Consider the following 13432-nt stretch of genomic DNA (forward strand, 5'->3'; position numbering starts at 1 on the left):
TTCTTGAGGGATTTCAATATTTGGAGATCGTCAATATCAAATGTGTCGATATGTTCAATGGTTTAATGGTTTTAGTCGTCGATTTTGATTATGTTAGATGTTAGGCTTAGGGATATATTTGGGTCATAGTCAATAAGTTAAAAAAATTGGGTTTGCTAATATTAAAATATATATATATATATATATATATATATTTGGCGGTCGGTTTGGTCCAAACCGCCCAAAAAAGATTCCAAACCGCAGACCAGACCGGACCGCCCGGTTTTGTTATTTTCCAAACCAGACCGGACCGCCAGACCGCTCAAACCGCCAAAAACGGTCCGGTTTGACTTGGTTCGGCCGGTTTGAGCGGTCCAACGGTTTTTTTGAACACCCCTAGTTGTAGCACAAAGTTCTCGTAGATCTGGTAGAAAACGGAATGAGCCTGAGAGATATGGATTTCTTATCACTCATATCGGGGATGTGATACTTATGGATGATGAACCCATTAGTTACCAAGATGCTATGACAAGCACTGACTCCAAAAAATGGTTAGAAGCTATGAGTATAGAAATGGACTCCATGTATGTAAACCAAGTTTGGAACTTAGTTGACCCACCCAACGAGGTACGACATATAGGGTGCAAGTGGGTTTTCAAGAAAAAGACTGACATGGATGGTAATGTGACTACCCATAAAGCACGATTGGTTGCAAAAGATTTCAAACAAATTCAAGGTGTTGATTATGATGAAACTTTCTCTCCAGTCGCAATGATTAAGTCTATTAGAATTTTACTAGCCATTGCAAGCATATCACGATTATGAGATTTGGAAAACGAATGTCAAAACAGATTTCCTTAATGGAAATTTACTTGAGAATGTATATATGATACAACCTGAAGGTTTTGTCACTCACGAAAAATCTCATAAGGTATGCAAGTTGCAACGATCTATTTATGGATTGAAGCAAGCTTCAAGGAGTTGTAACGATCATTTTGATGAAGCAATCAAAGAGTTTGGTTTCTTAAAAAATGAGGATGAACCATGTGTCTACAAAAGGATTAGTGGGAGCACCGTATCATTTCTTTTATTGTATGTAGATGACATACTACTCATTGGAAATGATATTTCGACACTTGAATCTGTAAAGTCTTGGTTAGGAAAATCTTTTTCAATGAAAGACTTGCGTAAATCTTCCTATGTGTTAGGTATTCAGATCTATAGAGATAGATTACGGAAATTACTTGGCTTAAGTCACAGTACATATATAGACAAAGTATTGAAAAGGTTCAACATGTCTGATAGCAAGAAAGGGTTCTTACTTATGTCTCATGGCATATCACTTTCTAAGACGCAATGTCTTACTACATCTCAAGGGAGTGAACCAATGAGTAAGATTCCATATGCTTCAACAATTAGATCTATCATGTATGCCATGATATGCACTCGACCTGATATATCATATGCTTTGAGCATGATGAGTAGATACCAATCTAATCTAGAAGATGGTCATTGGATTGTCGTCAAGAATATCCTAAAATACTTGAGAAGAACAAAGGATTCATTCTTGGTTTATGGCGGTGAAGAAGAGTTGAGCGTAAAGGGTTACACTGATACAAGTTTCCAAACAGATAAAGAAGATTTTCGATCACAGTCAGGTTTTGTGTTTTGCCTTAATGGTGGTGTTGTGAGTTGGAAGAGTTCCAAACAAGCAACAGTAGCTGATTCTACAACAGAAACTGAGTACATCGTAGCATCAAATGCAGCCAAGGAGCCGTTTGGATCAAAAAATTCATTTCTCAACTTGAAGTTGTTCCTAGTAGTGATAGTCCTTTAGATTTGTTATGTGACTAGTTGTGTACCCGCGCAATGCGGCGGGAGCCATGAATTTTAACGATTTTGAAGTTTCACTAGTTTTATAAAATAAGATTTAACGATGATATAGGTTACACTTGGTCTTTACATATTAATACAATTTGAATAAATAAGAGTTATAGTTCCAATTACAGACTATCGATGAAAAAATTGTACGACAGTTTAAAATCCAATATATTTAAAATCCAACATATTTAAACGACTGCACAAATGTGTTCGATTTACATCAAGAGCAAAGAACTGACAAACTTGAGTTTTAAGATAAACACTCAAAACCAATAAAGAAAAATATAAATTTGATAGATCATAAGCCATGAAAAGACCAAAAAAATGGGTTTTAGAATGAAATTTCAACTGCTTACCCTCTTTCTTGTCCAGAAACTCAGATTAAGGTTGAATTAATACATATATATATATATTTCAAAAAAACCCAAGAACATATTAATTCAGTACATATTATACAGTGCAATTTGGACAGCCTAACCCCAAAATATGTAGTATATATATAAATAAATAACCATAAAAGTATAAATCATAAATATTAAAAATATTTTTCACAGTATATATAACATATAATAATATAATTAAGTCAAAAACTATTCAATATTGGACTCATTTCGAAGGTATTAACGAGACGATTATAGTGGTGTAACTTGTTAAAATAAAAATGTATTTTTAAACATGTTTTAATTGATATACGATTATGTATGTTAATTTGATAAAGGTTTAAAATGAAACATTTAAAAGTAAATGACGTAAAGTAAATTAATTAATTAATTATGGGGGTATAAAATGTAACTTTAAAATTATAATTTTAAAAAGATCGGGTTGTGAGAGGGTGAGTGTATGTAAGGAGAGGAGGGGATGAAAAAGTGAAAAAGTGACCTAAAGGTAGTATAAAGGGTATTTTGGTCCTTTAATATTTTAAGACTTTAAGACTTTTGTTAAATTTGCTTAATAAGATAGTATAGATGATAATGGATCTATAACGCAAGCCAATAAACCTAGATCTCACCCAAGATCCAAACATATTCTTAGAAGATTTCATCTCATTAGAGATATTATTGAAAGAGGCGATGTTAGTATAAGTAGAGTGTCAACTAAAAACAATGTTGTTGATCCACTAACCAAACCGTTAACACAGCAGAAGCATGAAGACCACTGTAGATCCATTGGTATACGATGCATAGATGATTGGCTTTAGTGCAAGTGGGAGATTGTTAGTGAATGCCTAAAAACCAATCATATGATGATTGTAACTTTGAGTTGTTTCATGAAATTAATAAATAAATAAATAAAAAGGCATTGCCTATTTTAGTCTATACTATATTCTGTGTTTTAATTATCCATAATAAATAACCTTAGAATAATGTATTCTAAATGTCCCTAGTTAAATATTATTTCGGGTTTAAGGTTAAATTAACATGATAATGACTAGCATATGTAGGGATTCATATAGAGATATCGAATCTACATATGGGTACAAAATGGAGATTTTGTGTATAGAATGTGACTCGTTATGAGAACACTTCATTGGATGTCATGTGAGTGTCATAAGTGTTTCTCATATGGTCAATGTACATGTAATTCTTTGACTTGAGAACATGGAGTTTGTTGTGTGTGAGTTATGTATTTTAACATTTATTCTAATCAGTTCGTAACTGGGTGACAGAATGATAATTGGATGTGTTGTATATCACATGATAGAATTAGCATGTATCAAGATAGGATTTGTCCCTCCTTTATGACAAAAGTGATGTCTCTGGGCCCCTTGATAAATATATACCAAAGAAATGCATGCATACTTAGATAATTGATATGAGATATCATTAACTATTTTTTATTAGTATATTAGGGAATCAAGAAACTAGAGATTGGACATAACGAGAATGACACATTCAACGTCTCGTGTTCAATCTGGACATCAAGGACAAAGTAATTAAATATTTTCTAAAATTGACTTCAAATCGATAACTTGATGCATCACTAATTCTCGTCATTTGGGTAACGGTGATGTATTGCTAGATACCGCTCATCGTTTATAACTATAATTATGAGATTTATATTTATTACCAACATATCAAGAACCCATTGGGTCACACGTTTTGAATATATTCGAATAAGGAGTTTCAATAATTAAAAGGTTTAATTATCATATCTGATATGTATCGATTTAATCTAGTTAAATAATATCATATATTATTTATGTTGGACATGAATAAAGATGACTAGGGATGAGCTTCGTAAGAGAGTGATGGTGTGTGAAAGTCCTACACTCAAGCATAGTGGAGGCATGGTGATGGTTAGGCCATACCTCTCACATCCATATAAAATGTATGACATTTTATGCTAGTTCTTTTTTGGTCTTGCAATTCTCTCTCAAAAATCACCTACAACAATATGCTCCCTTTTCTTTCTAATTTTTGAAACCGTGACTAGCATCACGAGAAGGCAAATGATTCAAATTCTTTGCGTGGATACCGTGGAGGCATCAAGCTTTGTTTATTGCTGTGATTCAAAGTTTCGCTAACTACAAGGTATAATTTCGGAACACACGATTTGTTCCGGTTCGTATAGGTCCTTGAAGGGTTACGGTTTTATTTTCCGCTGTGCTTGAGATCCCGTAACCCAACAGAATTGCGCTCGATACGAGGATTGATCTGGTGCATCTCATTCAAACATTCTTTCTTATTGGAACCCAATCATATATATATATATATATATATATATATATATAAGGTTGGGTTTTCGATGAGAAGGGAAGTTATGGTGACAATGGTAACTGTTAAAACCCAGATCTGACAATAGAACAATTTAATAAGGAAATTCAAGAGAAATTTGTAGAAGAAAAAGATGAAATAGAAATCGACGGCGCTTTCTTTATTGAATTGAAAATTACAAACTCTCAAGAACCCTAATCGACTCTCATGAGATGTAYCTGAATCTATGTGTTTACAATAAATTTTCTATTTGCTCTCGTATATTTTTTTTACCTGAAACACTACTTATATAGACAGTAATTCATGATAACTGAATAAGATAAGCATTATCCAAAATAGGATTAGCCTTATCCAGAATAGGATTCTGAATATAGTCGTCTGAAGGACCAATGGATAGACCGACCAGAGAGGCTCTGGTCCTCCAGAGGCTCTGGTCAATACAACCAGAGGCTCTGGTCCTCCAGAGGCTCTGGTCAATACAACCAGAGGCTCTGGTCGTTCACAAAGGCTCTGGTGTCTCTTCACAGAGGCTCTGGTTCTGCTTACAGAGGCTCTGGTGCTGCTTACAGAGGCTCTGGTCGTCCATACTTGGTCGATTTAGCACAACGGCTGGTCTTCTTCCAGACTTAGACGTTTTGGCACAACAACATGTTTTGGCACAACAACATCTTCAGATGTTCCATCCTTAGCCCCGATTGCTTAATAAAACTTTTTGAGATAATTATTAGGATCAATTTGATGCTAACAAGGGACCTCCACCCTTAAATCCTTTTTGAAGATAAACACTAATGAGATACACCAAGATACACCAAATCAATTTCATTCTAAACCACAGTTCATGGGTGGTCATGAGATTAAAAGTGATCAAGGGTGGAGATCTCTTCTTACGCTTCTCACTTTAACTCTTTTTTCTCACACGATAATTCGTCTATATATATATGTATGTATGTATGTATAAAGCAATTTAACCTCAACGTATTTGTACTTATACACTAACTTCCTTGATTCTCGATCCATAAGTTAATACAAAAAGTTCCAACTCCGTGTTTGTCTGAAGAGTCCTATTCTTCAAGTCTTATATCGTTTGAACATTCTTTTGTTCATATGGGAATTTGTTCAATTCAAACGTTTGTTTTTATATTCAAAATCCAACAATGTAAACAAGTCCAAACAATGCTCTACCTTGTAAAACAGTTTTCAGAAATACTAGATTCAAATGTTTATATCCCAGATAGTTCAATATCTGCGACCTGCCGCCAAAACTATGAGAGGATGAGATTGATAAGATTGATTCTTTAGGTTTAATCACTGTGCCAATTGTTTCCATAAGGACTCCCATTGTTGTTGAGTTATAACCATTGACATTGATAAAGAATTTTAGACAATATGATCTTTTCATTCAGGAGGTAGTTGTAATATTTGGTTTTATATCATTGTTGGTCGGGTTTCGAAGTTATTTTATGAACGAAAAGTTTAGGAGTTAAATTTGACATTTGTTGGAAATTGAGGGAGCATAGGTGAAAATTTTCATCACCTCCATCTGTTAACTAAGTTTTTGGTCCAATTAGATGTTTTATAAGGTAATGCATGGGGAAATGTGAGGCTGGTGCATGCACCGCCTCATCTCATAATTTCTATAAATAGAAATTGTGAAGGTAGAGGAGGGTTTTCCTGGTTTGGCTTTCATCTAATTTTTTTTTCTGGAAGAAACTAAGAAAATTAAGTAGATTCTGTATTCGGCCAGCTTCATACAAGGTGAGTTTTTATGGCATGATAAATTATGAGTTTTTATCTGTTATATAATCGCTACTTTGCTTTATGATGTTAGATTTTGTGTTAAAGTGTCAAAATAACATTATCAAGTCTGGTATATTACTTCATCAATCAAAGCTTCAACCGATGAGGCCTTTCATAGTATAAAGCTTTATTCGGTGAGGCCCTTCATCGACCATAACTTTATCCGATGATGTCCCTCATCGCTTAAATGTGTTATTGTGTTAAATGTATTGACATACATTGCCCAAGTGTAGTCCGGTGAGGGCGTTCATCGCCCAAGTTTTGTCCGGTGAGGGTGTTCATCACCCAAGTGTTGTCCAGTGAGTGTGTTCATTGTCCAAGTGTTGACCGGTGAGGGTGTTAATCGTCCAAATGTTGTCCGATGAGGGCATTCCTTGCCCAAGTGTTGTCCGGGGAGGGCATTCATCGCCTAAGTGTTGACCGGCGAGGGTGTTCATCGCCCAAGTGTTGTCCGATGAGGGCATATATCCCCAAGTATGTCCGATGAGGGCAGTCCTCGACCATATACTGTTCGATGAGAATGTTTAACCAGTTTATTATTCTTTGTGAATATTCCCCGATGTTAAATCATTATGTTTATATATTATATTCATATATTTGGTGGTGTATCTGCGTTAGAGGGCGGGGAAGCCACAATAGTTAACAAGGTACCTGCGAATAGATGGCGGACCAACAACAATAGTTGGCAGGGTACATGTGATAGATGGCGGGACAACCGCGATAGTTGACAGGATACCTGCATATAGATGGTAGGCCAGCCACAATAGTTGGCAGGGTATCTGTGAAAAATGGCGGGACAACCGCGATAATTGGCGGCATATTTATGATAAATGGTAGGGCAACCGCGATGATTGGTAGATTTACCTCTGATGGATGGAAGGACAGTTGTACGGTTTTTAATAGCTGATATCTGGATTGAATTTATTATTAAAATTTTATGAATGTGTAAAATGTTATATGAGGGAATTCACTCACTAGAACTTTCGGTCTAATTCTCAGTTGTTGTAAAATTTATTTTTGCAGGACAGCGCGAGACTGAAAATAAAGGCAAGGGGAAAATACGATAGACATTTGTCTTACCTTTGATTATGTTAAATCAACTCTTGTTTGAGATCAAACACGTTGTATAGTTTTGATCTGATCTATTGTATGTAAATAAACTAGTATTATCTTATATACATGTATGTTATGTTATGTAAGCGTTGGGTTGGAATGGTATGTTTTTGCTTGGGGAGTTGTTACAGTAGTGGTGAGAAGGGAAATTATGGTGAGAACCGTAACAAAGGATCTCTATCTTTGGCTCAATCCTAATTGAAGATCAACACTAATGAGATGCACTGGATCAATTGCCTTCTAAAACACAATTCATGGGTGAACATAAGATTAAAAGTGATAAGAGTACAAATATCTTACGCTTTTCACCATGACTTCTCTTCTCACACGATCATTTGTCTAAAGATACTAACCAATAACTGTCCACACCATCACACATGAATATTCAAGCATTGGTGCCATTTTAAGGGTCATATGTCAATTGATCAAAGACTCAAATATTGAAAATGATCTTTTGAGTAAATCTTAGAAAGTCAGGGTTATATATGAAAATACTTCAAAGCATAGGGGTTGTTTTGGACATTCCAGCCGAAATTTTGAGTTTGATCCCGCATAAGTTCTTGGGGAAACCCTCAAAGGGGCTTTTGGTTCCTGAAACAATGGCGTTCTGTCTGATGAAATCACTGAGTCAGAAGTCTACGAACTCGCTGTCAGCAGCATTGCGATTGACATCATCGGAGTTAGTCGGAGCAAAAAGTGCTTTGTCTGCTCACGGTCTACTGTATTCTACAAAGAGAGCCAAAAAAGAAGAGATAATCGCCGCCTATGAGATACCAGCTCCTCCTCCTCCTCTTGACGACGACATTCCTACGTCAGGGATAAGTCGTCCGATATCAGAAATTCTTAAAGAACTGAATAAGAAAGTTCCAGATTCTCTCATCAGAGCCCGTACAGAAGCCAATGGTTTCTCTATCAAATATATTCCATGGTTTGTCCGTCTGTCTCTTCGTTTCTTTTTTCTTAATGTAGAACTTGCGAAGTGTAAGATTTCTCATTAGGTTGGACGTTCATTTTCTATGAACTACTACTACTTATGGATAGAAGCATTGTATGCCTTATCTATGGGGACAACGTATAGAAAATATTTCGATAAAGTATGTCTTGTTCGTGTTGAAATTGTTTCTGTTTTTTGTGGATCCACATGTTCTTGTATTCTTATATGGTATCAGAGCAAAATGTGCTCGTCTAGCCCTCTCAGCTGTCTAGACCACACTCGGCAGTCGGCACTTTTAGACGATATGTGTCCATTTGTGTAGCCTTGGTTGGAGGAGGGGCGTTTGGAGTTCCAGAACTTTGACCCACTTTCTCCAATATATGATGTCTTTTGGATATTAATCTAATGGGGTTCTACATATTCTCACAAATTGGAATTATGAATGCGTTGGTGGTGGGATAGTTTTAACTTCTAGCCATATTTTTGGTTGATTTGGATGATGTTCATCAAGTTTGCTGCCATATGGCTAGGTCTTCAAATCTGTAATGTGTTGGGACTCACACATCTGTGAAAAATAATGGTTTTGACTTTTGAGATCTTGCTTGGGATTATCTTCTGGTAATACGAGGACCATAAGAATGTAAGTTGCAGAATTGTTGCATCCTGTTGTGAATGTGATTTAGGAGCTCCCATGGTAGTTGCTAGTTGACTACCGAAGTACCAATAACTTGTAATCATAGTTTTAGTTACTAGCGATGTATGTTGAGCTAAATTGTTGCTTTGCTCTTTGTCATCACAATTTAGTTCTCCTTTAGAATCTCGGTTCATTTTCCAAAAAATTGTTATGATTGCAACAAACTCTTAAACCATAGTTTACATCAGATGAAAACATTGTTTTAAACATGGATATACAGCGATAATGCTCAATGATACACAATCAGAGACATAATATCTTGTTTTGGTACGGAGCCAAAATGGTTTAGGCACTGTCTATTATAGGTGGCTGCCTAATCCACTTTTGGAATTTTGGTAGTGAACTTTTATGGCTGGCTTATTATGATTTGTGATTGAGGAAGAATGCTTTCTACTTAAACTGCTGGGCTTGTGTGTTCAGAGGCTTCCACTGCTATTGAGACTTTCTATGTATCTTTGAAAAACTTCTGTGGCTATATGAATACTTGAAGTACCTGAAAAATGTGAGTCTACCTAGTGGGCTTTAGCTGCTTTTTCCCGAGAGTTGTTTTCCTAGAATGGGTTCATTATGGGATGCCTTATAAATACTGCCCCTGTATACGTATAAAACCAAACCAAACAAACCCTGTATGTCCCACCTAAAGCAGACCTGAAGAGTAGAGCAGTTGTTTATGTGAAAACACCCGGCCACCCCTATATACATATGTTCAAGTAATAAACAAAAAGGACCAAAGATTACCTAATGATTTGTACCAACTAGTGTTTTGTAGTTATTATGTGATGCATGGAGAATAACCTCATCAAATGCTCTTTTGGTTTCAGAAAAGATGGCATTGTGCATTCAAAGTCATCATAGTATTGGTCATTAGCATCAATAGTCATCTTAAAAAGAAAATCGTTACAAAAGTTTACGTAAGGAAATGCCTTCAAAACTCGTCATACATTCAAAGTACTTTATGGACTACCACAAATACCTGTTGTTTATATCTGTTCAGGCACATGCCAAATTTATTGGATGTTTTTTCCTCTGTACACCCCTTAATCAGGAGCAACTCCAATCTCTCTTCAGCCTCCACCGCAAATGAATGTCACAGATCCAATAGGAGCTCCGAAGGTAAAGAGAGATTGGAGTCACTATGGGCTAAACCAAATGAGCTCAGTATATCCCATCCGGAGAAGGGGTATGGTGGTAAGATGTATGCAGACCTGACCTCTATCTTAAAGTTTCCATGAAGATACCCGGCCAATGAAAAGTGTGTTAAAGGAAAAAAAATTATAAAAATGCTAAAATCTAAAAAACTAGATACGATTAAGCAATAGCAATACCAATGGAAAGAGAGAAAGAAAGATATGCTAAATTTTGAGAAACTAGATATGAGTAAGAGCAACAATATTATAATAGAAGCAAGTACATGAAAAACACAACCAAGGTGTGGAAGCTACCACCTCTGGTCTAACCTAGGGTTCCTCTAACCTAACTACCAAGTCACTAACTCTATCTCCTACCCTCTGCCTCTCCAACTCCCTTCCTCCTGTCTAGATTCCAATCCGTGGTCTGTTACCCTAGATTTCCTTCTCCAATAACTCATGTCACAGGTGTGAGGACAGAAGTACCCCTAACATGTGCCTGAATGTGTTAAAAAAACGTTCTTGTGCTAGTCTGGCCAGTTTTTACAAAGTACGATTATTGAGGTGTGTGAGCACAATAAACACTATATATATTTAATTATGTCGCTAACATGATATTCCATTCTTATTGCCAGGCATATCGTGAATAGGATTATGAATTTGCATGCTCCAGGTATGTCAAAGATCATAAATTCTTATTTACTGAATTTTGTATGACTTCTGTTTGGGTATTTAGTTTTTTATTCTCAACCTATTGTAGAATGGTCTGGGGAAGTCCGAAGGATCGACTATTCTGCAGATGGGAAGTCTGTTTCCGTTACTTATCGGGTAACAATTTATGGGACTGATGCAGAGGTATAACTTTTACTTTTCACTTCCTACTAACCTTGTTCATGATCTGCTGTGCAACTTCATTAGCTCTTGTTCATTGTTTGGTATAAATTTGCAGAAAATGTTGTGCAAACTTTAACTTGACACATAATTTAAATAAGAATGTTTGACCATCAGTTAAATATCTAAAATGCCTCCTTAATATGAAAAAAACAAAAGAAAGATAGTGGATGCAAAAAAGTAAATTTGGATCAAAAACTTGCCCAGAAAAGGAAACTTTCCATTTTTTGGAATACCTTAAGTAGGAAAGTGTTGGATTTTTGCTGGGATGGCGGGGATATGTCTTACACTGTGCCATGGCAATAAACATGACCTGCAGATGTTTTCTTGACCTAAATCAGCAAGAACAGTTTACTTCATAGTGGTCTTGTTGTCATTATTAAAAACGTGCTTTTCATTTTTTATTGGATTTAATGGTCACATAATCCTACTCAATGCCATAATCTGCCCCCAGATGTATATAGAAGCGTGGGTGTATCTGAATAACGATATCTAGTTCTTGCTCATGCTCATGCTCGTATAAGTTATCCAGGCAACATTAAAGTTAAGGCCATCTAAATGCAGCCCTTCTTGATTTTTTTATCTTTTTATTGTGGTCTATTTTGTTGGTGTTGGTGACAAATGTAAGTTGATCATAAGGAGCAAGGCATGAATTGTGTTGGCATGTAAATTTATTTGCCACTCCAGGGGTGTAGACAATTGGTTCCGGGGTGGTATACTTGCACAATCAGGCGAAGGTTTGAGTCTGCTAGCCACAATGTGGGAGTTACAATTTATTTGGGCATTGTTCCTTTTTTGAATTATATAACATTTATATATGACAAATATCCACACACACTCCTCATCTATGGTGAGGTTTGAATCCTTCACCTCCTTGGAGGTTGGGCTCTACCGGTAATCCAGATACCTCCTGACAAATGATTCTTTGGTGGGATTGGGTTCTTTGTGGGCACTGTGCTGTTAAGCTAACCACCTAGTAGGTCGTTGTAAACCTGATTTTTCTCTCACATGATGCTCTTGGGGCAGGGCACGAACAGAACTTACTTGTGTGTTGATTCTTTTACCAGATATTTAGGGAGTCAACTGGAACTTCATCAATTGACGAGGTAGGTTATGGTGATCCAGTGCAGAAGGCCGAAGCCATGGCATTCCGTCGAGCTTGTGCCCGTTTTGGTCTTGGGCTTCATCTTTATCATGAGGAGTTGTAACCCTATCAAGACTTGCTAGTAATTTGTAGGTAACATCCTGCTAGCAGGTTATGCCATTACCACATTTTTGGGTGCTTATTTGCAGGCGTTGAAGTTTCCAGGGATCTTCTCGGAAAAAAACATCTTTGTATCTTGAGAGGGGTAAGGTTTGCACACATTTTATCCTTCCAAATACTACCTCCAGGTGGGATATGCTTGGTTTGTTTGGTTTGTCGACTCTTTGTTACCTTCACTATTTCAATAGGTATCATTGAGCACATTCTGTAGCCCCTTTAACCAACACGCTGTATTTTCTAGACTAACTAGACTTATGAAATGCAACTAATTCTATCCGGTTCAGTTTTGGTTGAAACAAGAATATGATCCATCCCTACTTGGATCTATATATTTGCGAACCGGTTCAGCATACATTATAACTTTCCCGGACCCCACCTTTGGATTAGGATATACTGAGCTTTGGTTTGATTTGGTCTTAATTTTAGTTTCTGGTTTGATATAGTTATAATGTTTTGTTTATATGATGTAGAGATGCATAATAAAAGGACAAAAATACAATATTAAACCAAATCAAATCATACTTGGAGGTACGGTTTATAAGTGGTATCAACTATTAATATTGAAATCTTCTTTTATAAAACATAAAGGAAAATAAGGGGGGTGCTTAGAGGAGGTGTTGATTGTTTTAAATTTTGTGTCAATCATTTTTTTGTCTTAAACATCAACTCAATTAATTATATATTTATATTTTATTAATTTTGTTTTATTTTATATATTTATATTTAAAATATATATTATTTTATTATTTCATGTTATATTATTATTTTATATTTTTGATTTTATATATTACAGTTTACTAGAAGCGTACTCGCGCAATGCAGCGTGATACATCATGTTTTTAGTATTTCATTTTATTCTTTATCTCAGTCGATGTTATAATATAGCTTTATGTGATTTTGAAAAAGCGATAATGTTTTTGTTTTTGAATAAAATATATGTTTGACGATATCATAAAAATTTGACAAAAATATATCGATATTAGTATCAAATTAACCATTTGAAATTCCTCATTTTTTGTGTAATTTTTTAATCCAATT

The 13432-nt window shown here is 35.7% G+C and overlaps 1 protein-coding gene across 1 annotated transcript; it reads left to right on the forward strand.

Moving 5' to 3' along the window:
- The first annotated feature begins 8077 nt into the window (after positions 1-8077).
- LOC112502634 (DNA repair RAD52-like protein 1, mitochondrial) lies at positions 8078-12711 on the forward strand. The gene is made up of 4 exons (XM_025106589.1): positions 8078-8412; positions 10875-10912; positions 11000-11094; positions 12198-12711. The coding sequence occupies exons 1-4, from the start codon at positions 8084-8086 to the stop codon at positions 12336-12338; spliced, it is 603 nt and encodes a 200-aa protein (XP_024962357.1). The 5' UTR covers positions 8078-8083; the 3' UTR covers positions 12339-12711.
- The last annotated feature ends 721 nt before the right edge of the window (positions 12712-13432 follow it).

Source organism: Cynara cardunculus, unplaced genomic scaffold (genome assembly GCF_001531365.2).
Source record: "Cynara cardunculus var. scolymus isolate 2C unplaced genomic scaffold, CcrdV1 Un_Scaffold_1683, whole genome shotgun sequence".
NCBI classification, from domain to species: domain Eukaryota; kingdom Viridiplantae; phylum Streptophyta; class Magnoliopsida; order Asterales; family Asteraceae; genus Cynara; species Cynara cardunculus.